The sequence below is a fragment of the Patagioenas fasciata genome, chromosome 26 (genome assembly GCF_037038585.1).
Source record: "Patagioenas fasciata isolate bPatFas1 chromosome 26, bPatFas1.hap1, whole genome shotgun sequence".
Classification (NCBI taxonomy): Eukaryota; Metazoa; Chordata; class Aves; order Columbiformes; family Columbidae; genus Patagioenas; species Patagioenas fasciata.
The window spans coordinates 4,912,437-4,938,846 of NC_092545.1; the positions used below are offsets into that span (position 1 = coordinate 4,912,437).

At 44.2% G+C, this 26,410-nt stretch overlaps 1 protein-coding gene across 2 annotated transcripts; it reads left to right on the forward strand.

The window, feature by feature from the left end:
- The first annotated feature begins 6,265 nt into the window (after window positions 1-6,265).
- Window positions 6,266-26,093, forward strand: ADRA1A (adrenoceptor alpha 1A). Of its 2 annotated transcripts, XM_065856825.2 has the most exons (4): window positions 6,266-6,516; window positions 7,820-8,102; window positions 8,843-9,475; window positions 20,286-26,093. In XM_065856825.2, exons 3-4 carry the CDS (start codon window positions 8,848-8,850, stop codon window positions 20,795-20,797), a joined length of 1,140 nt encoding a protein of 379 aa, XP_065712897.1. In that variant the 5' UTR covers window positions 6,266-6,516; window positions 7,820-8,102; window positions 8,843-8,847; the 3' UTR covers window positions 20,798-26,093. The 2 variants fall into 2 exon arrangements, with proteins under 2 accessions (XP_065712897.1, XP_071655517.1); XM_071799416.1 differs by having other exon boundaries at window positions 7,820-9,475.
- The last annotated feature ends 317 nt before the right edge of the window (window positions 26,094-26,410 follow it).

Consider the following 26,410-nt stretch of genomic DNA (forward strand, 5'->3'; position numbering starts at 1 on the left):
TGCGTCATTGTTCTTTGCACAGGATTTTTCCAGCCTAAGAGATAAGAACTTCAATTAGTCAGCAGTTAGTCTCCGAATTTAGGTACTTAGGCCTGTGAAATATTTGTTTCTATTGCCAAGAAGCAGTTAGGCACCTAAAAATAAGAGATGTGACCACATCCTCCACCTCCCCATGCCATGTTGAGTTTAGGACAACGTTCCATTGTGAAATCCAGCAGTGGAGGTTGGCCGCTCTGACACCGAGTCACAGGAATTGTGCCTATTGTTTGCACATGGAAAATCATTGTGGTTCGAGTCCATTCTTCAGAATAGAAAGAACATCGTGCCCCATCTTTCTGCCAAAAAGCAGCGATGGGTGGCACTGATGCCAGCCAGCCTGGGAAAATCTGTGCTCACCGGGGCCTGGTTTTAAGGTAAGAGAACAGCCTGAGAAGTTCAGATCTACACACACTTGGGTTTTGAAGCTTTCGGGCACGAGGGTTTTCTAACACAAGGATGTGATTAGGAACACGACTTGAATTGGTCCTCCCCAATGTGAACTGGGGAAACTGCTCCAACTGAACAGGTGTAAAAACACTTGGTATTTTGGTCACAATCACAATCCTGCTTCTACTGCCCCACCCACAAAACATCCCATCCCTCTAGAAAATAACCTATTCCTATTCAAGCGGAATAGCTTCCCATTCCTTTCACACGCTTAATTAGTATTTACTATGTAGTCAAAAGCATCAGTGACAAAAATATATATATTTTCTTGTACTTGCGCTCTTTTCTTGGAAAACCTACCGCTTTTAGTTCTACTTGGGTCTGGAGAACAACGAACAGCACAACACATCATTTCTTCTCCGTAAAATGGCTTTAGGGGGTAATAAACAGCCCATTCCTTTTCATTCTGCTTTCACCCAAGTACTTAATCATCTCCCATTTTAGTTATTTAGTAATTTCCACTACAGTGAAAGATGCCAGAAATAAGGGCTCTGCTCTTTTGAACTTTAATTCCTCAGCATGGAAATAGTGCGAGAACTTTTGCCACAGCCAGTTTTACAAACAGGTGTTCCAGGGGGCTCAATTGTGTGCAATTAATTAAGAGCAAGTTCTTTAAGTCCTGCTCCATCACCTTCATGTAAGACCATTCCTTGCATTGAAGAGCTTCTGAGACTAATTCAATAATTCGTCCTATTTCTACCTCACTTTCTAACCTATAAGACGTTAAAACCAGACACAGAACCTTATGAATCATCTATTTGGGTCCCTATTTTGTTACACGATTGCTGATCACGTAGCACCTAGAAATTCTTGCTAAAAGCTCAGAGTTGTGCTAAACGAGCCCAGGGTAATTTTACTATTATCCTCCTACATTAAAAATGAACACTGAGTCATGGAAAAAAGCATTTAAAGAATATAAATATTTTCATTTATGTTCCCCCCTGTGTTGTTGAACACGAATATAAAAGACTTTTCTACTTTGTATACAAGTTTTCCAGCGACACAGGCTCTGGACATCAATAAAATGTTGAAATAAAGTCCTTAACATGTACAAATATTTTGCTTTGCCGATCTCATTACCATTCCTGCCTGCTGGTGTTTTAAGTAGAGTTTGAAAATGTCAGGCGGCTGGGAGGGTTTGTTTGGGTTTTTGGGCTTCGTGTTGTTCCTTTGTTTTCCACGAGATGCTAATTTGCGGTAATTGTATTACGCAGTCGTAAGAGCCTGGCTCTGAGCAAGAGAATTATTGGTGTGTGTATTTTAGTAATAACAATTAGAGAGGCAGAATAAGAGAGAGGAGAAAGAACACATTACTAAAGTGCTCATGTACTTAGGGAGAAAGCTACAGCTTGCTGTTTAGGGGAATCAAACTCCATCCGTTATCTTCATAACCTTTGAGATACACACCGTACATCTCTACAGACAGCATTAATTTGAGGCAATATATAGAATTAAAAGAAGAAACAGGTAGTGATTTTTGTTTTACTAGGCACATGGAAGCTCTTAACTCCTTTTGTTATTGGAGGCTCTTAAGAGAAAGACCCAACAGGAGAGGAAAGAAATGAAGATCTTTGTTGTTCATCTTACAGCAATACCTTGATACCTTAATTAGGAACACAGCGTGTTCCTGAACTAAACTAAAAGGCGGCCCCGACCTCATGTTGCTTAAGACATAACACAGCAGATGGGTAACGGAGCAAACAGGTGTGTCAGGAGAAGGGAGCGAGTTTAGCCCAGGCAAAAGAAGCCACAGACATGGCTCATCATCTATTTGGCCAGAATCTTCAGCTGAGGGCTTGGAAAAGGTTAAAGCTGATCTCGCACAGGTGTGACGTTGATTGTCTGCTCATCCGTAGATGCACGGCCTTGCGCTACAAACGTCTCTCCCCTTAGAACACGCCGTGCTGGCCACTGCCTGACAGGCTCCTAAATTAGATGGAGCACTGATTGATTCTGGCGCGGTAGTTTCTACCCCAAAGAGAAAGGGTCCAGTAAGCTCAGCAGTCACGTTTGTGGAGCTGCAGCTACTGAGTTTGACTGGAGGGGTTTTGGATGCCGTCTCTGGCCATGCCGGCGCTGCCAGCGGAACGCGGCTGCCCGGAACACGCTGCCAAAAGCACTCGCTGTTGCCACATCGCTTTCAAAGCTGCTGACTTCTGCTGCCATCAGCTTGGGCCCCTTCCATTGCGAGGGGATCTCAGACAAAACGCAGCGATAGCAAAGAGTGGGTAAACGCCTACGGAAATTCCGATATATTATTAACATAGTACATCCTTGCCCTAAAGCACTTTCTCTAACATTGCTAGCTGGAGATGGCAGTGGATGAAATGAGCTTTACATTTACAGTCTCAAAGCACCACAGGCTCCTTGTAGATGAGAGGCTCCATATATCAAATGTAACTTATCGTTATGCTCTAAGCTGCTTGGAAGATTACCTGGACAAAAGCTGCTGTTTGAGCACAGTAGGGAGGTGAAGGCTTAGCAGAGATTAAAGAATTATATACGAACTCACAGAGCAAGAGAAATCCAGCATGGCCAACGCAAGACACCCTAAGCTTGGACGACCAGCTCACAGCAGGATGAGGAGACAAATAAAGCTCACAGTGACTTTAAGAGAACATTTCTGAATAAAGACAGCATTTCTTCCCCAGGGTTTTTCAGAGTCACGCTTCTCTAAAGCGGTCAAGGAATTTGCTGCACTGTGTGCTTTGGGTGGAAAAAGAAAGCCCGCAGGCCTGCCGTCAATGCTGAGGCACAAGACTAAGCCTAAATCTAGTTGAGATCTGGGAAAGATAAAGCAGCGCACTGGTTTTATTTCTGTAACGGTGATGTTATAGGGATTGCAGTCAGGGCTGCTGTAGGAAGATGTGCCACGCAGAGCTGTGGCCCTAAGGACAGTCCTGCCTTGCCAGAGAAAAGTTGGAAGGAGAAAGGGAGATGGAGGGAGATGCTTTGGGGAGACAAACCAAGTCAGTAGCACGAAGGCAGGTGTTGCAGTACATTGGATCTCATTGCTTTTCATGCGGGGACAGGCAGCAAACAAAAATCTGAATGAAGTTTCTAAAGAAGACAGCCGTGATTTAGACACAACTTCAACTCCCCCAAACTATTCTGCATTATGAAGATTAATGTTGAGCTAAAGCAGAGAAAATTGGCGTGAACTCACAAGAGAAAAGCACCAGTAATATCATGGGAAAGGACCCGGTTAGACACAGGAGGTAAACAAGAAAGGGGGCAGGATGAAAACAGAAGTAGGCGCTCATCTCTGGATAGATTCATTTCAGCAGTAGGGAAAATGAATCTTCCTGAGGCCAGAAAATAGCCCTGTCCTCTGCATGTGGTTGGACTTTATCAGATCGTCCAGGTAATAAATCAAACTAGGAAATTCTTCATGAGTTACATGGAAATGAGCATTCAATAGCAGCTCTGTGTAACCAGGCAGCCTGCAGCTGCACACAAAATCAGTGACCCACATGATTACCTATTGTGAATTAAGAAAGTGGCCTTACCTTTAACGAAGCTGTCTTGATTGATGCAAAAGCATGCTATCTAGATAGAGTAGATAGAACCCTTACTCCAAAAGGATTACAGTCCAGGCAGAAGACAGAAGGGAGAGAAAAGCTTTCTTTCCTCTGCTTTGCAGACAGGGAAGATAATAAACTTAGAAATAGACTTGCCAAAGGTCACCAGAGAAGTTGCAGAAGAAACAAGGACATGTCCAGGACTCTTGTTCCTTCCATCGCCTGAATAGAGAGACCTGTTTTCTGCAGACCTTACCTGTACAAAATCATGTTGGGTGGGACCCTAGAGGACATTTAATCCTCTCTCAACAGGGAAAGAAAGCTCAGTTAAACACTCTGAGAGATCTTTGCCTAATGTGGTCTTCAAATCTTCCAATGATGGATATTCACAGCCTCTCCAGGCAGTTCTTGTGCAGAGATGCAAAGTCTGAGATTAAACAGCTCCCCTTCCAACTTCACGGGTCATGTTTTCTAGATGGTACCATTCTCACTGCTTTCTCCTGAATTTTCTTAAGTCTAAAACTTTTAAATTGGATACATGCAGGCCCAGCATGTCTTGCCAGAGCTATGTAAGAGATCACTTCATAAAACTTAGCTGTGACAGTAATCCCGTCCATCTTTACCTGATAACACACTGTACTTGGCTCAGCGCCCCTTCTGACCTTGGACTGTTCGTGGTCTCCAGGTGTAGAAGTTTTTCACTGCAATGCATTAATTTTCCTCCGAGGATTTGAGGGAAAAACCTATTGTCTGGCACTTGCTTCTGCTTCCTCCACTCCAGAATGCTGCCCTCTAACAAGGGGATTACTCATAGACGAGCTGATACCGTGAGTACAGCGTTAATGACTGAAGCTATGAATATAAATATATTTCCACTGTGCATTTAAGAGCTTGGAACAAGCCACCAGTATGGAGAGGGCATATGTATCATTAGAAATAAAACCGCGGGTGGGATTCCTCTCTCTTCCGTCCCCTGAGTCATTTAAACTCATTTTCCAATTGATCACGTGAAATAGAGTTGCCTCATCCTAAGGCATCTAAAATAGGTCTGCTGAATCATGGTCTGTAAATGTCTGTAGTAATTCAAGCTTTCTTTTATTAATTTAGCTTTCAGTCTCTCCCAACATCCTTTTTGACTCAGGGAGGACCGAGATCCAGCCCAACATTCCCATTGGTGCAGGGGCTCGGTGTTGGCTCGGGAGCTCTCAGCATCCATCAGAAACAAGGGTTACATCCATAGGCCAAGCAGCACAGGTGCTGAGAAAACTGTGGAGAAAGGGAAACTGAGCATCCATGAATCGCCACTCAGTTTTGCCGTTTGCTAAGTTCTCAAAATTGACTTGAATTCTCATTTCTTCCCCTCAAAGCCCTTGGGACTTCCTCTCTTAGGGTCTTTTGTTCTAAAACAAAGCCTGCAAGTGATACAGGAGCTGGAACTGTCATAAGGTCAAGATGACTACGCTTTCTCAAACACTTTGCCTGATCTACCCAACTTGCACACTGCTGTTACCTGCTTTCATATTTTCCTCCCCGTAGCAATGACTATCCAAGAAGAAAGCAGGCTGAAGTTGTTGGGACCATGATTAAGCTATTGCCAAGCCCAGCTCTGCATTCCATGCTCTCCTGCGCCAACCTGAGCATCACTTCTAGATTGGCCTCTGTTTGTGAATCCAGCTAAAATTTGCCCTCTCAAGGCTGCTGTCCAGAGGAGGAGGTGGCGAATCTGTGCATGGGCAGATGCATGGTTCATCTGCTTCTCTGCGGCTGTAGAAATTGCTTTTCCTTGGCTGTAAAAGCCCAACCCGTGTTCTTTCACTTCAGGACATCATTTTTACATTCATCTGCTCACCATCAGTGACTGTTAAAAGAGCCATGTGAAAAACCAACCTCACCTTAACAGCACCTTCTGGTCAAGGTATTTAATATTTAAACCCCCGTCTCCGGGTAGTTGTGCTGCACTTTGTTGCAGATCGCACGGTCAGTGTGTCTGTCTCCCCGTGTTATTTCCTTCAAGCTCAGTTAGCCTGGCAGGCAACTCTCTTTTTATATCTCAAGAACTACTTGTTAGCCTATAAACAAGAGCTTATTAGCTGGCTTCCACTTTCTGATCTCTGCAGGAACTGGGAAAAGAAAGAAGACATGAAAACAGTACTTGTCATCAGATTGAGTGCTCTTTCATTCTGAGCAATACGGGACTGGCAGAGGATTACGGTAATGGCAAGGACACTGCCTGCTACATCAGCAGAGCAGGAAAGTTACTGCTGCTCCTTGACAGCGTGGAGCTGAGCTCTGCAACTGGGGACGTGCTGGAGCCCAGCCCGCCAGCCCTGGGATACAGGGAACCAGTGCCCCTGCGGGACACCAGAACACCAGTGGGGAAATAAAGGGAGCAAAGCATGGATTTCCAGGCACAGAGTCCTGTCTCTGCGTGAAGAGCGGAGCCTGCTGTGCTGTGAATCGCCTTCCTAGATGCTCAGAGAAGCTGTGCTGCCTTCTGGAGACTGGAGAGGTGAGCGAGGGTTGGGGCAAACAAGGGGCCGGGGTGTGTTCTTCCCCAAAGCAGCTCTCTCCACAGGTTGAGGGTTATCTGGTTGGTTTTGAGCGTGAATATCTGTCAGTCTTTGCTGCTGCATCTGCTTGACTGACTGGGAATCATGTGCTTAAAAATCAAGTTTGATGATTTATTATGTTCTAGTCCACCATCAACTCTCTAACGACCACAGAGCTGCTGGATGCTACAGTCACTTTGCATTGGTGTGCTTAGTAAAATCCGTCCTTTTCTTTCTTGGAATTATTCTTCAACTTGTTCCCTCTTGCAGGAAAGAAAATATAAAGACGCAGTTTTGTTTTAGTGCACAAAATGCGAACTCCCACAGTGTAATACCTTTTTATGTCCCCTCTCCCAGCCTCCCTGCTTTTGAACCGGGCATTGGGGGCTGGTTCAGATTAAGAGGAGTTTTAAACATACTTGTCTGTGGGAAAACTCAGTGTAGAGAATCAGCTGTGTGACAGCTCTTGCTGCTCAGTGTCTGCGTGAAGTGTGACTTGAGGAACCCATCTGAGAGACCTCGTGTTAGGACACTTAGAGACTCTTATCTCAGATTTAACAGGAGTAATCTCAGTGGTTATTCTTCATAGCTCTGATCAATATTTTGGATACGAACGCTATATCCACATCTAGGTGTCAGGTTTTCAGCGCACACTTGTAGCTTTCCCCTTTGTGCTCCCCATATCTCAGTTCCCAGGCTTATCCTCACTTTTCCATCTGATGTACCTTTTCTCCATATTTAGTCAGCTAAGGCTGAGCTTGGCTTCCAAATACTGTGAAACCTTGTGTCACTCAGTAGGAAACTTGTTCCTTGCAACATCTTCCGCTTGGCAGGAATTGCTTTTCCCTATAGATTTCTCAAACGGGAAGTTTAGTGGGTGAAGGAGTCACTTAATAAAGCTTAGACTAAATTCTGGACTTACAAATCTCCTTCGCAGTTTGGAGTCCTGAATTGCGTCCCGCAGGTTTCTATCTCTCCTAGAACTGGTCTCAGCAGGTGGATGGCTGATTGGGTTTGATTGCTGTCCCTAAAGGAGAGCGGGCTGCTGAGAACACGGCGAGAGAAGTCAGGCAACAAAACCCACGTTGGTATCTTAGTTGTTGTTAAACAATACTGAGCTGAAAAATGTTGGTTCCACCGGCTGCAGCCAGCCTGAGGAAGGCTCCCTAAAATAGCCTCCTGCTCTATTCTTATATGGGAACCATGGCAGTAAGTGAACGTTGCTTCTAGGAATCATATTGTTTGTGTCTTTGTCTCCTTCAGGGGGGTGACGATCTCCAAAGAGCTCAACAACGTGCAGCATTGACACGGCAAACCTCATTCTCCCCTTCAGAACGAGCCAGAAGTTGATGTAAACCAACTTGAATTCGCAGTCCAAGAGCCCGAGTGACAACTGCTCCACAGCTGGATGTTAGAAAATAGATGGAGAAGCTTTAATTGACACTTCAGAGCCTCAAGTGACATTGCCGAGCAGACACAGCAGCAGCCGCCTCTACCTTGTCAGGTTCCTAAGACAGTTATAAGGCACAGTCAGGACTAACACAAGGTAATTAAAAGCAGCAGTGATTTCCTCTTGGAAGAAACCTAAATTTGAGACCCTTTGGAATATATATATATATGTTTTTTAATTTAAATCTCGAATCTTGCCAAAAAGGCAGAAATGATTTTAACCTACAGTTCCTTTACTTCTCATCATGTAATCCTGCCAAGTAGGATAAGTGGCCTCAGTTTTGTGTAGCCTCACTTCTGCACCCAAAAAAATGCAAAAGGAGTCAAATCTGTCTCAGAAATGGCGGTGGTTAACTGCGCTATAACAGGAAAAACTTGGGGAGAAAGGCAGATTTTCTAATATGTTTCTAGATCCTTCCCATTGTTGCTGGTGCTGCACTTCTAAGACGTTCTTAAAAACTCTTTTCCCCAGCAAAGCCAGGCAAATGTTGCCAGTAGAACCTTCTGAGAACTGATCTCACCACTCTTTCTACCTGAAAAGGGAGCGAAGCACAAGAGCCGCGCATGAACTTCCTCAGCTCCTCGCCATGGCTTTCCTCCCTGGAAACTCCTCCGACTGCTCCAACTGCACCCACTCCGTGGGGCCTGTGAACATTTCCAAAGCCATTTTACTGGGGGTTATTCTAGGGGGGCTGATAGTTTTTGGGGTTTTGGGGAATATTCTGGTTATCCTCTCCGTAGCCTGCCACAGACATCTCCAGAGCGTTACCCACTATTATATAATTAACCTGGCTGTAGCTGACCTCCTCTTGACTTCCACTGTTCTGCCCTTCTCAGCTACTATGGAGATTTTGGGCTACTGGGCCTTTGGGAGGATCTTCTGCAACATCTGGGCAGCGGTTGACGTCCTTTGCTGCACCGCGTCCATCATGAGCCTGTGCATCATCTCGATAGACAGATACATCGGGGTGAGCTACCCGCTGAGATACCCGAGCATAGTGACGGAGAAGAGGGGCCTCCTGGCGTTGCTGTGCGTTTGGGCTTTGTCGCTGGTGATCTCCATCGGGCCTCTTTTTGGTTGGAAGGAACCGGCGCCAGAAGATGAGACCATCTGTCAAATCACCGAGGAGCCCGGCTACGTGTTGTTCTCCGCCCTGGGCTCCTTCTACCTCCCCCTGACCATTATCTTGGTGATGTATTGCCGGGTGTACGTGGTGGCCAAAAGGGAAAACAAAGGTCTGAGTTCCGGGCTGAAGACGGAGAGATCTCATTCGGAACAAGTCACCCTACGGATCCATCGCAAAAACGCTCCCGGAGCGAGTGGGTCGGCGTCCAACCCCAAGAGCAAACATCATTTCTCAGTGCGTCTCCTCAAGTTCTCCAGGGAAAAGAAAGCGGCCAAGACCCTGGGGATAGTTGTGGGATGCTTCGTTCTGTGCTGGCTTCCATTTTTTGTAGTAATGCCTCTTGGTAAGTAAAGCAAAACCTTTCTCAGCACCTTCCCTGGAGAGAGGGCCATACTTGTGCTTGTGTACAGTGATGCTGATAGAAAAGCTCTGAGAGCATAATTTCCTATTGGAAAGCTGTCAGCATCAAAACACTCACCATCACAAAGTGGGGAGTGTAAAAAATGACAGTCTCCAATGAAACGAAACATCTTTGGTTCAAAGAGAAGCATAAAATTCTGAAAATGATTGGCAGGTTTGAGTATTCTTCTTTCCCTACAGAAAATACTGTTATTTCTCACCAATTCTATTATAGAATCAACATCTTTAGATGTGTGTGTGCTTATATCTAGGTTTGCAACCAGTTCTTCAGGTGATATAAATATATAAGAGCTCAAGATATAAATGCATGTGGGTCAAAGCAGCCATGGCCAGATCTGGAGTGCTCAGCCCCTAATAATTCCCTCTATAAGGGAAAAAATCAGCTTTCTATCAGGAAATTCACACTATGAGGTAGCACATTCCAAATGAAATGGGTTTATTTTTTTAATTAATTGTATGACCAGTCAAGAGACAGCAGTGAGGATCCTTCAGACTAATTTTATACTTCTCTGGCTTGCATCTCTTATGGAAACCCACTAAGTCACACACTGGCTTCAACCATCACGTTGAATATGAATATTTATTCACCAGTTGTCATTCTAACGGGGAGAAAAGCCAGGGATTTGTTCTGCTTTGCTATCAGTGAAATATAAAGAAGTAATTAGAATTTTAATTAAACCTTGTTCAGTCACCTTTGGTGCAATTTCAGGACTTAAAAGCAGAATACTAATTCCACAGCTAGAGCTGAGGGTGAGGTACGTGGCACATCACACTGAACTTTGCTCTGCACCAGCCGCACTGAATATTAGTTTTTGAAACACACAACCTTAAATCCCTGATTTGTTCAATTTCAGTAGCTTCTCTTATGGAAACGGCTTATGCTGCATAGGAAAAATAAAGATTGTGTTCAAGTTTTAGCTCGTAGCAGAACGACGGGTACAACTAAGAAAAACCAGCCCTACCTAGACACAAAGCTTATAAAAGCTGTTCGTTTTTCAATTAACCTCTGCTGGATTTCCCCAGATTACAAGGTCGCTTCACAAAAAGTCACCGCTAAAGTTGCCATGTGAAAAAAGCAAAAGTAGAGAATGTTTTGTGCTGGTGGATACTGGGAAGTGCTGGGGTGAGGGATGCGGTGTTGGATGAGGAGGAGCCCTGCAAGGTCTGGCTCGTGCGGTCCAGGACCTCAGCATGTTGGAATGCTGGTTGCCAAGATGTCTGAAACATACCCAAAAAGGGTTTGCGAGGACACACTAAACACACTTCTTTTCATCTGCAAACGGCCTTGCCCACACAGAGCTGTTATTAATTAATTTGCTTTGGATTTGAGAAATTTTCTGGACTCAAGGCTGGCTTTGCATCTTTCTTTGATCCCTTAGAAGGAAAGTTTCTTGAGGTTAGTTTTGCTGTCTTTGTGGGGTTACTATGTTATTTTTAAAGCATCTAATAAGCCTTTCAAAACCTATTTGCTACTTTTGTTTCAAGACAAAAAAAACTATTAAACAGACAAGTGGCCCAAAAAACACAAGGAAACACATCCTGAGGCCGACTGTCCCACCCAGAGATGGTTGCATATGGCACTCACAGAATGTCAGGGGCTGGAAGGGCCCTGGAAAGCTCATCCAGTGCAATCCCCCATGGAGCAGGAACACCCAGCTGAGGTTCCACAGGAAGGGGTCCAGGCGGGTTTGAATGTCTGCAGAGAAGGAGACTCCACAACCTCCCTGGGCAGCCTGGGCCAGGCTCTGACACCCTCACCACGAACAAGTTTCTTCTCAAATTTAAGCAGAACCTCCTGTGTTCCAGTTTGAACCCATTGCCCCTTGTCCTATCACTGGTTGTCACCGAGAAGAGCCTGGCTCCATCCTCCTGACACTGCCCCTTTAGATCTCTGTAAACATGAATGAGGTCCCCCCTCAGTCTCCTCTTCTCCAGCTCCAGAGCCCCAGCTCCCTCAGCCTTTCCTCACACGGGAGATGCTCCACTCCCTTCAGCATCTTGGTTGCCCTGCGCTGGACTCTCTGCAGCAGTTCCCTGTCCTTCTGGAGCTGAGGGGCCACAACTGGACACAATATTCCAGGTGTGGTCTCCCCAGGGCAGAGCAGAGGGGCAGGAGAACCTCTCTGACCTACGTGCAGAACACTTTCTAAAGGCAGTAACCATTTCCAGAGCTGTTCTGCAGACAAGTGAAGGCAGGACCATTCTGAAAATGTGCTACACAAGCCACTTCAGACAGCTGGTGGGTGTTGCCACTCTCTGCAGCAGAAGTTCCCAAAACTTCAGTTGATTTTACTGTGATCTGCTTCACCTTCAAGATCCCCACATCTATTAACATCAGCTCTACCAGCCAAGAACTAATGGAAAACAGGAAACACCAGGCTCGTTAAAGCGTACAACAGATGAAATGAGGATAGGAACTTCTGGGGTGTAGGTATGGGAAGGACCAGAGTGATAGTAGGATATCAAGAAGGGCATGAAATCACAATACTCATATCAGTAGATGTTGCTGCAAATAACTGGAGAAACAGTTTGAGTATCCCTGCCATAAGACAATAACTTAATTGGAATTGATGTGTAAAGTTGCCAGTTGCAACCTGTGTAAGTGATGTCTTTCTTACCTTCTCAATTCATGGGTTTCATGCCAGGCAAAGGGTTTGTGCAAAGCCTTTTAGTCCAAAAGTCCAATCCACCTTCTTCTCGCTTGGCTTTGACGTTTGTGGAGTAACCCAGGGAACGATAACCCTGTTGCATAGAGAGAAATGATGTTCAGATTCAGGTTTCCTCTGCATGCTGGAGTGCAAACCTACACGTCACAAGGCTTCTGTAAAATGGAACTGTGTTAAACAGCTGAATTCCCCTGCGAAAAGCCAGGTTTTCATTTCTACATGCACTTCCTCGCCCTCTTCAGAGGTGACCAGTGGATCCACTCCTCGCTCTCTACATTTCCTTCCCAAGCAGAAGATTTTCAGATAGAATCATTGAATAGTTTGGGTTCATGTGTCCAAACTTTCCTTATTCTACACTAGGCATCAACCTTTCTAGAAGCATACAGGGGTTATATTCAGCAGAAAGAAATGTTAATCTTCTGAACAGATTACTTGCCTCTCTCAATCGAGAGGATGTCTCTGGCCGCTTTAGGGATATTACTCCATGTATCATCTTCTACACACGTTACATCATTTACTTTCTTATTTTTCTTCCGTGGCACCTAATCACCAACTGCTTGTGAATCCCTTGAACTTGCCCAGTTTACAAGCTCTCGTGTTAACTGCACGGTGAGAACAGCTCTAAAAGCTTTTAAGTGCTGACCTTCACACTTGAGTCACCTCATGTTTGGCTTCTTTCTCAAAACACAACTGCGCTAAAGCACGCAGTTCAGATCCTTAGGAGGAGAGCAAAGTAGGTGTCACGAACAGGGGATTACGCCCCATGCGCTCTTTTACATGAACAAGAACCCACTGATTTGCTGAACAAATTAAAAGCTATGATCTAGCCAAGAGAATTAGGAGGTGGCAGCTGGACCAGGTTCAGCTGACAATCCAATAACCACCAGACAAACACAACACAGAGACAGGAGAAAACAAACCTGAGCTTACCTCCATCACACAAAGAGGATTAAAGAGAAGGGCCTGAGTTTATCTGCAGCTCCTGGGCCAAACAGCAGAGGGTTTGTGGGTAGGAGCCACAGGTGAGGCTCATTGGGTAATTAAGACTCATTAGGCCCTGGCACTTTGCAATCGCAATCTGCCACACAGCGTGTTTCTTCTATTTCTGGTTTTTGCTTTCCTCTTGCGATTGCTAGAAAGGGATATGGGGAGATATAGAAAGAAATAATCAGAGTTAGAGGAGTCTGACAATTGAGTGCAAGTCCACGGTGATGTGAGCTCACCCTCAACGCCCCCTCGGAAACCGGTGCCAAAGGACAGAGCAGGCCTCTTCCTGTACTGGGAAACTTTCGGGAGATTTATTTTCAACAACATAGATGATAGTGCTTGGAGATCATTTTGAGGTGAAACATGCACAAAACTGATGGGGAAAAAAAAAGAAAGAAAAAGGGTTTGGGTATGACAAAAATGGTCCTAAGTTAGGATTGATTTAACAAAAGCTTGGAAGCAAATAAACGCACAGAGTGTGCTACAGCAAACTGGCTTAAATCTGGCTGGTTGTAGATGTTAATTTGAGAAGCAGAAAGAAGAAAAAAGGGAAAGTCTGAGCCAGGATGACACAGGGGACAAAAATCAGACGACTAAACCGGGCAAGGGAGGGGAAGGATGTTGGCATTTGTCAGTCATTCTCATGATGGAGAGCAGAAAACAGGATACGCTGGAGGGTATTTGTATTTGGAGTAGTAAATTAGTCTTGTGAACTGACACAAACACTGCCAAGGGAATCCTCTAATCCTGTCTATTTGCCTGTCTGCAGCTGGTTTCTAATTAGTATTTTGTGGTTATTTTTTAAATGGAGTCCAAAGGGAGCGGCTGTGCTTTCACTAGAGGTAAACCAGGAAAATCAAAGGCGTTTTTCTGTCTGTGCCATTGATACAATATCTGAGGAGGTCACAAGGTTAAAGGAAAGCTAAGATTTGGTTTTAAGTGCTTGACTCCAAGAGCGAGGGCTTCGGGATGAATAGCAAATATCTTAAAAATGTGAGCAACGCCATCCAGAATGATTCCACTGCAGCAACAGCAGGGAAGCTGGGGTTTCAATGACAATTAAGTTGATTTGTAAAACTATGTGATTATTTGAGTTTACATGGGTAACAAAACCTCAGTTTACCTTCCCATGGGTTTTTATCGGCTTTCTAAATCTGCAACTGCCTACAGTGAATCTGGAAATAGTTGCTTGCTGAGATGTTTGCTCTTTGCCAGAAATATCATCCATCATAAGTGGGTACAATATGAAACAGAGCATAAATTAGGTCTGAAAAAATCCAAGTAATCAGAGCACTGTTCCCAGACCGACCCATCGCTGCTGCTTGTCCTTTCCACCTCTCACCTGTGTCCCAACACCCGCACCCTCCTGATGCCCCAGAGATCTGAACTCAGGCCCTTGTGAAGAGAAGCAAACTCTCGCTCCTCTTTCTATGTCTGTTTATTACAGGTCAGGGATATCTAGGCACAAAGTCACTCTCATTTTCCCCCCTGGATCAGCCACAATACTCCAGGCCTGGGACAGGCACAGCTGTAAATGTGCAAGACTTGCCAGCTGCAGGCTTTACCCTTCCTCACATCTATGAATTGTTGCATTAATCTGATAGCACAAAACCCAGAAGTGTTTCCTACTCTTCAGGGGTTCTTTGGTCCCATTTTTGTTCCCATAGAACATAACTTTCCATAAGGAGCAGCAGGGTGAGATGTGCTGGGAGAGCATATATGTACAGAGTGCAGATGTTGCATGTCTGCAGCAACACACAAATATAGTTATATGTATATACATATATATATAAATATACTTTCCAGGGGGTGGTTTGTGTTTGACTGGAGATGCAGTATAGAATGCCAGGCTTATGGAATAAAGTTCAGAGCTAAAATTGAGCCTGGGAACACAAGTTGTGACACATTTCTCAATGTTTGTAGAGCAAAGTGCCTCACGAGAGGCCTGGGCTGCCCCTGTACGGAGTGAATGTGTGTGGGCTCATCAGTGCTCCTCTGTGCTTCCCCCTCCGCGTTTTTAGGGCAATTGCTCTGGAATAGCTGCTGCCCTCTAGTTTGACCCCTTTCGGGCAGATCCCAGGACTTGAGTTTTAAGCTTTGCCTCCCCATAAATCACTATCCCTGGTTTTGGTTTGCTGTGATTCCAGAGGAGGGTTTGCTACATGTCAGAGGCAAGACAGGGTAGGATTTTTGTTTGATTCCTGTGCAAGGTTTAAAATAGGTGCTTGTGGTTCCCTAGGACACCTCAAGCCCTGATAACATGATATAAAATAACACTAACAAATACCATTTTGTTGTCGCTCACAAGGTGCACAAGCACTGCTGTCGCCTTCCCAGTGGAATCTGTAACACAGAAAATAAAAAGGGAAGAAAAGTAGCTGCAACATTTAGTAGCCAAGATGGATTTTGATGCCATTATAGGTCCAGGGGTCATAATGTATGGGGTCATGCTCCCATGGTGCTGACAGAGATGATACAGAGTAAACAAGTAACACAAGTTTTTGCAGTCTGTCCATCTGGGAAACTGCACACGACATCAGCGCTGGTGTTTAAACAACCTATAATCAAGCAGCTCTGTAACTTCTGACAAATGACGCAGTCAAATTACATCTTTGTGACTGAATTGGCACTTACTCACCAGGAGGCCCATGGAAAACGTGCCTCTCGGATCCGAAGAAACCTCGAGTTGACAAACAGGGAAATAAATGATGAGGGAAGAGAATGCAACCCTGATCTTTTCAGGGGGAAGAGATGAAATACCTAATGGAAAAGGATCTCAGGAGGCTAATAGTGCATTTTATTTTCTTTAATTTCCATACAACAAGCAACTGAATGGTGCTATTGACACTGAGAGCCCTCAACGCTTTGAAAATGTAGCAGGAACTCAAGCATCGTTTAGTCGATCTACAATTCAAAGGCATTAAAAGATCAGTTGCATTCTTCTTTCCTATTCTTCAGCACAGGCTGCAGGAGAGGATGGAAGATGAGGCCTCTAAACTGTCATCCGTTTTGCCACTGTTGACCATTTTATTCTTGACAATATACTGGGGAAGACATTTAGGCTTGTGAATAGAATAGAGAATTAGTTTTAAGTAAGAAAACTTTCCACTGTCCAACTCTATCAGAGGATACCTGGATGGCAGCACTTTATTAATCGATGATTACATCTAGCCTAGAATGAGAGGATTAGAAAAGCTCGCCATGGAGATTTAGGTGCCGCAATAATTGTTTTCCCAGTCCCGCTTGCTACTAGACAAGTGTCCAAATCCAAATGGACTAATTGGCAGCTGCCACGCTGCTATGTAGGAAAGAGAGTCTTTACTTTAAAGAGTAACTTCACCACTCTGGTTGTTGTTTTATTCTCATGGTTAATTACAGTCATTGGGTTTTTTGGTTTTGCTTTAACGCCTATGTTTTATTTCTATTTGAACTCATGGGTTGAGCTGCCAGGCACTGCCTGCTTCAATGGTTCAGCACACTCAAGAAAACACTTTATCACCGCCTTAGCAGCACTGTTTGAAAATTCCTCCCGCTCGCTACCAGATACATCAACTCCTGATATTAATCATGCCAGCAGCAGCACTGAATATTAAAGGCCTGGAAGAAAAGAATCAATTCTTAGTATTCTGTGGGGAGAGACACGCTTCCCCAGAGACCTGGAGAATATGACATTTTTCCCCTTTTGCCAGGTGCTCAGGTAGAAGAAAAGATGAGGAAAGGTTTGTGAATACAGAGGTAACCAGGCGCTTGCAACATGCGGAAGGATTTCGTTCATTATACAGTGAAAACGCGGCAGGTCAAACACTTTCTGCACCCTACACAATAAACCAGTGGCTCAAGCAGTGGCAGGTCTTGATTTATATCACCATAGAAGTTGAATAAGCTGTCGGCACAAGTACGAAGAGGGTCCAAATTACTTCTACTTTGATTTTACGTCTTGCTCTGTTACACGTTGTGCCCATTGACCATCAGTTCCAGCTTCAGCCCTCCCAAGATGCTACAGGCAATATTGCTGCCTATTGACGTTTGGACTGTGCCATTCACAGGACAACATATAGTCATAGCAAAGCCTATAGGCAGCGCTTTAGCTGGTTTAAACTCATGCAACATCACTGACTAGCACCACTGTATCCACCATTGGAAAGAAAACGTGAATGCCAACACGTTGGGGTCTCCAGACCGTGAAGTTTGTGGCCTGTTAAAGCTCCTTCATTTTCTTTTCCCTGTGAGTTGTTCCAAGGCAATGAGGCTCTACACTGATGAACCAAAAAAGGTTACATTAATAAATTAGCATGCAGATCCCCACCCCAAAGAAAGAGCAAGAGGCAGACTCTGGCACTGGCTATCTTCTATTTTTAACAGGCTTTGGCAAGGCACGAGCATTCCGTTCAGAGCCAGCCAGAAGTTGCAGCAAACAGGAATTGTTATTGTTTACCCATTTTTACACTCAGCCTCACAGCTGATTCCCCAAACTGAGATTTGTTTCACCTTTTGTCTCAACACTAAATGGGAAAGCATTAGATACGCTGCAATTAAATGAGGAAATAGAGAAAAAATGGAGAGTGATTTGAGCATTTAGAAGCCTTTCTTTATTTTTCATCTGCCAACGACTTCAGCCAGAAAGTTCTTTGAGAACGTTGTTTTGTTGTTTTTCACTCAAGGAAAGCAGCATTAATTTGCTGAGAAACATTTTAGTTGTGTGGATATGCCAGCTCGCTCGTGCTTAACTGCAAAATAGCATTTGCTTTCTTTAGCAAAACATTTTTGGTCTTAAAAGCTGGTTGATATTGGAGCTGGTAGTGAAGCTGCTCTACCTGGGTAGCTTGGAGCAATGGAGGAGAAATCCCGGAGGCAGCGAGACCTGTTTGTGATACCAGGTTGTGATTGGGGTTGGAATGGGAGGTTCAGCTGCTCCAACACGAAGACCAAACTCCTGCGTCACATTTTGCACATTCCGCACCACCTTTGGGTGTCTTAGGGGACCTCTCCCCAACCTGAGACAACTGGGAGGCTTCTTACCCTCCACACCTCCCAGTTCTTCACCGATGGATCCTCTGGGCCCATCGGCTCCACTCAATGGTGCCACATCACTCCGTGTTTCGCAGCAGAGCCCATGCTGAGCAGAATGAGCAGGTCATTAATCACCCTGCACTATTTGTGTCTCTGGTTCGTATTTTGATACGTTCTCACACAGGCAAAAACACCCTGAGAATTTCTTTCTGGCTTCTGAAAGCATTTGCTGCACTTGCTGTAGCTTTGTTTGACGATGATAGGAAGAAAAAGATGCAAAGCGGTGTTCGGCAGCTCTCAGAATTAAATTAGAACACCCTCTGATTGCATTATTAAGCTTTTCCTAAGTCAGGGGAGGTGCAAGGAACAGATCGATCCCTGTGAAGCTGAGTTGCTGCTCACAGATGCAGTTGAAATGCAGAGGATGACGAACATATTGATGCCCGAAGCCTCCACAGTGTTTCTTTCAACAGGCAGATGCTTCAGATTTTTCTGGGCTGAAGCAGGAAGACGAGCATTTGTCAGCGCTGAAAGTTCTGTTTATTACAAACCCAACTGTAGAGCCCAAAACAAGCCAATTATGTTCTCTGGGAAATCATTTTTCTTCCTGTGCCCAAACTAATTACTGATGCTGGTCTGATAGAAACACTTTTCTTTTGTTTAAAGGGGGCAAGAAACAGCCTTTTGCCTTCACAGGATACAGAAAATATGTTTCTCTTTCTCTGGTTCTAGGCTAATTGGTCTTAGAATTGCTGTTGTCACTCATGCCCACCCCAGCATCACACAGACTTTAGGTTTCTATTTCATTCACATTGAGACAATATTGGTTTGATTTTTAAGCAAAGAGAAGCGCCAAATAAGAGAATGAGGGGATCTTGTTACAATGGCCACTTTCCAGTGTCATTCAAGAAAAACAACAGATTTCTAACCAATTCTCCATAAGCAGCAGTGTTGACTCCTTGACATCTTAAATAGGTATCTGTAGTTTCATAATAAACGTCTCCATGAGTAAATCTCTTCAGCATTTACTGACATCCTATTCAAATCAGTTTAAAACTTGCTTATAAAAGCAGTAAGGAGATCAAGACGCAGTTAAAAACCCAAAGGTTTGGCATTAGGAACCATGTTGCCAAGATTATAAATCAGCAGATAACTCATAATTACATCCTATGTTATCACATACCATAATCTATTTTTCAGAAGGATATTAGTAACGCTATTTAATTTTCAATTCTCGTGGTCACTTGTAGTTGACTGTACTAATAAATGCACAATTTATGGCCCTGTCACTGATATGCTGAATTATCTTCAGCAAAAGATTTCAAATGTTTTGAATATTATCCTGCCTTCTACAGAATAAAAAGTCCCATAGGACTTGCCTTACTAAGGAGCCGTCTAAGTTCTTGCTCTGGGAATCATTTCTGGGGGGGTAAGCTTGCAACTGTATATCAGTTTATATATATATGTGTATATATATATAATGGTTGCATGTGAGACTCTCCCCAGTGTTCATTCACATAAGAAGGAACCTTAGATGCATTCTATGAGACAGAACACGTAGAAAGTTAGATCTTCTAAAGGATTCAAGGCAAAATGAGCACCCGATACTTTATCACTTTTACGACTTTTAGCTGGAACACAGTCAACTCAGTAATCCTGCTTTTCACTTGGATTTCTGAAATGGTGTAATTTTCTTGCCATTTGAAACCCTTTTGATGACCTCCTAGATACAGCTGTTCTTTGGCTCCCTAATCTTGAATTGGAAGTCCTGGAGGCAATTTGCCTCTCCCACTTGATACCAGTCCTATGGTCGCCTCTCTGGCTGTAAATGAGAATACAACACTTGTGTAATAAAGTAGATGCCTTGAATCCACCTCTGATAGAACACCCATGTAATCCTACAACACCGTATATTCTGCAAGACTTGTTCCTACAGGAATTGGGCTTTGAGTCATAAATTCTCCAAGACAGAACAGATTCTTATTTATTTTTCCCAGTGTTTAAGTCTCTTTGGTTACCTGCAATTTCTCACTGCCCCTGCCTTAACACTCTGTGTATTTTCCATTTTAGGTTCTTTCTTTCCTGCAGTCAAACCCCCGGACACACTTTTTAAAATAACATTTTGGCTTGGATACCTAAACAGCTGCATCAACCCCATAATCTATCCGTGCTCGAGTCAAGAGTTCAAGAAAGCGTTCCAAAACGTCCTGAGAGTGCAGTGCCTCCCAAGGAAGCAAGCGGCGAAGAAGCAGTCCCCAAGTTTCAACCTCAACCATCCCGCCAGCCCAAGCACGGAGAGCAGCAGAGGCGTCGTCCGGATCCCCGTCGGCTCGGGAGAAACCTTCTATAAGATTTCCAAGTCGGACGGGGTGTGCGAATGGAAGATCTTCTCCGCCGTGCAAAGCATGCCTGCCAAAACCGCCGTTTCTAAAGACTGTACTGCTGCCAAAGTGAAAAGTAAAGGTTTCCTCCAGGAATGCTGCTGTGCAGGCACTTCGGGGAACCGTGGCCATGAAAACTGTAAAGTGCCAACAATTAAAATCCACACCATCTCCCTCAGTGAAAGCGGGGAGGACGTCTAAAGGACCGAACGTGTCCAGCTGGCCAGCTCGTGGCTCTGCTAACGGGATCTTGCTCCTTTGATTGGGAAGTAGGACAAGATGCTACAACAGTTGAAGGGATCTGGGTGAAACAGAGTAGTGTCCAACAGGGCCAAGCTTTGGAGTTGGGATGTCTCTGAGTGCTGGTAGCCTGAACAAAGCCCCTTAAAGACAGTGAATGGCGTCAGTGGATGGTGAGCACCCGATGGTCTTCCAAGAAACTGGCCTCTGCAAGTCATTAGCCTGACAGTTACAGGCTCTATTTCTCACTGCATTCCCCTGTTTCAAAGTTCCTACTGTTCTAATTTAGGTGAAACGGAGGGGGAAAGTGCAAACTGCATAGACCCCATGCTGATTTCTGCATGGACACTTTCAGACAGCTCCACGTTTAAAACCATTTCGTGATTCTGTCCAGGAGAGCTCAGGTTGGGAGGTTGGGGTCTTGGGACAGTGTTTACAGATCTCTACTTACTTTTCATTTAGGGACAGTGGACAAGAATGTTTTCCTACCATGTCTTGCCTCTTTTGCTCATGTCCAGCTCCTGGCTTGGTCAGGCCCTGCACGCCTTGTTGAAGGGAACAGGCAGCTCTTTGGATTTGCATCTTCAGCTGGGCAGGCTCGTTGGTTCCTGGGCTGCACTGGGTGGGGATTTGTTCTTCTGTAATGCCCACAGGGCTGCTTGTCCTCAACGTGTCTGGAAAAGCAGCCACTTCAGCTCACAGGGCGTAACAAAACCACTCTCTCGGCTCTGGCCCCGCTTGGAGTCACTCTAAGCTCCCCTTTGTGCTGTGGATTTCAGTAAACCCCACCGCACTGCCCCCGGCTTCTGAGACCAACCAGAACTTCTGTTTGCACAACCAGCCCCCCAAACCTCCAAACAAAACCAAATGAAACCCTGCATGCGTCCTGGGTTTGCTTGGATGGTCTCTGCACTTTGATGCGGGTCTGATTAAATTCAAAACTAGAGAAGTCAGCAAATAAGGCTCAAAGAGGTCCATTTGTCAGGAACTTTACCCTCATTTTGAGCAGTGGGGGTTTAGCACATTAAATGACTTCAGGACATCCATCTCCCATGAGAAAGGGCCACCCTTTGGGAATTTGGGAGAAAAGCATTTGGAAGCATGTTATATTTTAATATAGCTAATCCAAATAAATAAATAAATGGGCTGCTCAGCATCTGGAAGAAATAGTGGGAGGAATTCTCTGTACAATATTAGAAATAAGCAGCTCTTGACATAACTCTTCCTGAGCCTGCCAAGTAAGAATGCGGCGTCTTGAAACAACACATAAGCCTTTGCTCATGTCTCAATGTCAGGTCTGGCTGAAAAGGGAGAGGGCTTAAGATAAGGCTGGCTTTAACGGATAGGGCCTTGAAAGGACACCTTGGTATTATTGACGAGGAATCATTCTTTATTCATCTCTCACTTGGTAGGAAGTCCCCAATGTCAAGAGAATTTCGGTCTTCTGTGTCTTTTATTTATGAGTGAGTGAGATTTCTTTCCTCCCGCAAACGTATTTGCAGCTACAACATTATCAGACAATCTGCAAAAGTAAAGTCTGATCCTTGGACCTTCTTGCGATACTATTGCTTTGCACAGGGAATGGCACCATCTACCTGTTGTTGTGCTTGGAAAAGCAGCTCAGCTCATCAGCTGAAGCAAATGGTTATTTGTTCTCCCACACGAATGCTGCATAAGATACAGAATGTCCTAAGCAGGTTAAAATTAGAGGAGAATTCAAATCAAATCCCTGGGCCCAACCCCTTATCTATTTCCAAAAACCACGCATTACTGGACAGCAGATCTGTAGCATTGTCCCATTTTTAGTTTAAATAAGAAACCCAGCCTACCCCCTAAAGCTTTTCTTAGGGTTTTTCCAAAAAGCCTAGAATTTGAAACTAGAAGTGTTGAAATACCATGAAAGAAACATTCTCATGGTACTTCAAGCCAAGACAAGAAGCAGAAAAGCTGGAAATCTCATAAGAAAGTCACATGAGACTCGTGGCCAAGGTTTCAGTCTCATGGGGTTCGAATACGTGGGACGTTTATTTGAACAGAACCTGAACTCTGAAACATTTTGAAAAACACCCATTAAATCGAGCAAGACTATTGAGATTTTAAAACTTCACTGCACACTCTTGCTGCCCAACCTTCTTCGGATACTTATTTATAACTCATGAGGTCATTTGTGCCACCTCTCCTTTGGAGCTGCGAGATTTACAGAGGCTCTCTCCAGTCCTTTTAGATTTGTTGAGGTCTCATGGTGTCGGGCGAGGGGTTGTGGAGCTACACACAGGTGAATTAGTCCTTTAATTCTGACTTAACAGTATGATATCAATCTGTAAGATGAGAATAAGGATAGATAGAATAACTCTGTGGCACAGCACTCCTGCTTGGGAGAGACGGAGATTGGAATGATGAATTCTTGGTCTCGTCTTCGCCCTTTTTCCCCTGTCTCCCTGTCCAGAAGCGCTCAGAGCTCAGCGTCAGGCCAGCCTGGTCCCAGCCGCCCCTCTGCTGCTCTCACTCACGCCAGCAAAAACACACACGCAATTTATTTGGCTCACTCGGAGAATTTCTACATGAAAACTGCCCCGTTCCCTTGCTGCAAGCAGGGTCAGAGGCACTCGTCATCTTGATGAGCATTTGGGCTGATGAAAGTCAGAAGCCATAGAAGGAACTTCTGTAAGAAAAAAAAAGGGAAAAAATAGGAGTGTAGATTTAAGCAGCCCATATTTTTCTGTTAGTTCAATGAACTTGGCAGTGGTAAAAGAGCTGCAGCCACAGAGGTTGAATGTATTTGTCTGTCGAAAAAGCACCAGCAGAACAAGAGGTTCCCCACTGGCTTGCCCCCTATCACGGCATGTAAAACACTCCTGCGACCAGGACGCTGCCATGTGAAATACCGCAGGGGCACAGAAGAGAGCAGACGCTCTTTTGTTCCCCAGACTGGAGCAAGAGCACAGTGGAGCGCTGTGATTTTCCCCTCCAAGCCACATCCCCTGGCCCACACTGACCTGCCCACTGATGTGTCCTGATGGGAATGCTTGAGGGACGGGGATGACATCCCACTGTCCCCTCTGTTCTGTGTTTTCAGCCAAGATTTCCATCTTGAGCCCCTGCTGCAAAGAGCTGGGAGGTGTCAGCACCATATAGACGACAACGTATAGCTGACACTATAGTGTTAGCACCACATAGATGACTTCCCATTTTCACGGGCTGAGGCCAAGCAGATCACCCATCTCTCTTCCCCGCAGACAAGGAAAGTTCAGTATTCCAGTTTCCACAGTTAATGTTCATTCAGATTTACTGTCTTCTGGTTTTGAGGCTTCATGTACTCTGTAAGGTTATTCAAAATCCAAATACTTAAGATCTGCCTATTATCCAAATAAATGTCTCCTCTTTTTTCTTTAATTTTGCTCTGCCAAGTCCAAGGAGAAATTATACATTGTGTAAAAGAATATTTTCCTTTGCCAGTCTCTAATGTCCTGAACATCCATGGCATTGAAAAGAGGAAAGATTAAGCTAAGAATATTTCTTGCTCTTCTCCTCATCAGGCTCAGCAAATGGATTTCACAAAGCCTCTTCAGTCTTCTTGCAAAATTTCCCTGCCTGACTTGTTCAATTTTCTGAAAGGTAATGACAGACTGGAGCATCATATACCGATCGAAGTCGGTTAAAAAAGACCTTATTGCTTTACTGAAGTGGAAGCCGCTCAGTTTTGGTGTGCCTGTTGGCCACGTGCTAACTAATGCTCATGTCAAATTGGGTTTTTATTAGGAACTCCATTTTAAGATAAATCTACTGAGGCAAAAAGTGAATCGGTGATTCACTCAAGGAAGACTTCAGCTTCCCTGTGTTGATTAACTCCATATCCTACTCAGAGATACCCTCATCCCCTTCCTGTCTTAACATGGTTTGGATAAGCAAGACGAGGCTGAAAACCCCCTGCATTCCTCGTACCTGCTCTCAGTGACCTGCTGTGCAGAATCTCACAAGCATATCAGCCTTTAATTTCCTTCCCAAGAAGTCCAGGAGTCAGTCAGCATTTTCTATGAAAGAATCCATCCAATATTTATTCTGTTTCTTCCCTAATTATGACAGGGAGAAGGTTAAACTGTCTGGCCAGAATAATCCTGTCTTTTCCTATCACTGCACATAAGTAAACTAAACTTTCTCCATCTGGAAAAGGGAGCTAATCCATAACCATCATCAACTCCTTTTTGAAAGTGTTCCCAAGCAGACTCTTTAATATATGACAGTATTATGAAAATCCAAGGCGCTCCAGAGATAGCTTGTGGTGCATTAAAATAAAGATCTTCCACCCAGCTTGATAAATGTAATTGAATCATTTATTTCTCAGGAGGAGATTAAGCATTTGTATTAGGGATGTGAGTGAAATGTCATGCCTTCTACACCAAGCATGCTGCATATTTCTCATACTGACAGAGAATAGCAAGCGTGAGCTAAGGGGAAATGAATTGCTAAAGAGAAGTACATATTGCAAGCAGCTATCACATAAGAAATAACACATCTTTCAGTTCCACAACGGGCTCGAAGATTTAGTTAATGCAGATTATTGGTTGTTATACTGAGCTAAAAGCCAGGCTGAGAAATATCCCCATTCAGCATCACAATGACATTAAGATCTTCTTCAGAGCTGAAAACATCTCAGTGTTAATACTGAAAAGCAAAGCTGATTTTCCAGTCCTGATTGTCTCGGGCTGAATGACAAGACCTGCTGGTATCGATCCAAATTTCTTCTATGATCTGCAAAAGCTCGGCCCTTTCAAATTGTTTTCTGCAGTAAGAAAACAAATCCATGCAGCATTTCAGCAGTTTCCTACTCAAAAGGCAATTCCATCCAGCTCATGATCATTGTTTTGTGGTACAAAACCTTGCAGAATATCGCTGAATACTCAGTTCTACTTCCCGACATAACGACTGTGGGAATTGTACACAAGCCGGTTCGGGCTTTTATTTGCTTTGCTGGCCTTTGGTTGCAAAACTGCTTTATTTTGCTTCTGTCTGCATGTTGGACAAATTTGGCTGCCAGTGGTTTTTAAAGGCATTTCTTGAAATGGGCACTGCGTTTTCGGAACCTGGTATCTGATGCCATTGAATTCTCTGTGTGCTGTTTTTAAAGGCCCGTTGGTTATCATGCGACATGTTCGAACAGTCATGCTGGTCATTTTCTTGAACAAAACTGAATGTACATGAAATATTGCTAAGTGAACAAATAAATTATTGGGGGAAATGTGCACTTTGTGACCTGTGAGCTACAAGTCTATTTGCCTCTTTTTTCCCAAAACAAGTAAACCTGAGAGCTTCAGCTAAGGACTGAGATTTGGTCCTTAACTGATCCAGACCTTGCTTTAAAGATGGACACGAAAAATGGTGCAACTCTAAGTAACAACCTAGAGTGTCAGAATAGATTTACTGACAGCTAAAAGAAGTAGAGTTATTTTTAATCCACGGTAGGAAAGTTGTGCAGGAAATGCACATTTTTGCTTGGCTTTATAAAACAAATCCTGTTCAGATTACGTAGGACTACGTCCGTCTGTCTTGGTAACGTGGTTATAGGTCCTTCCTCTG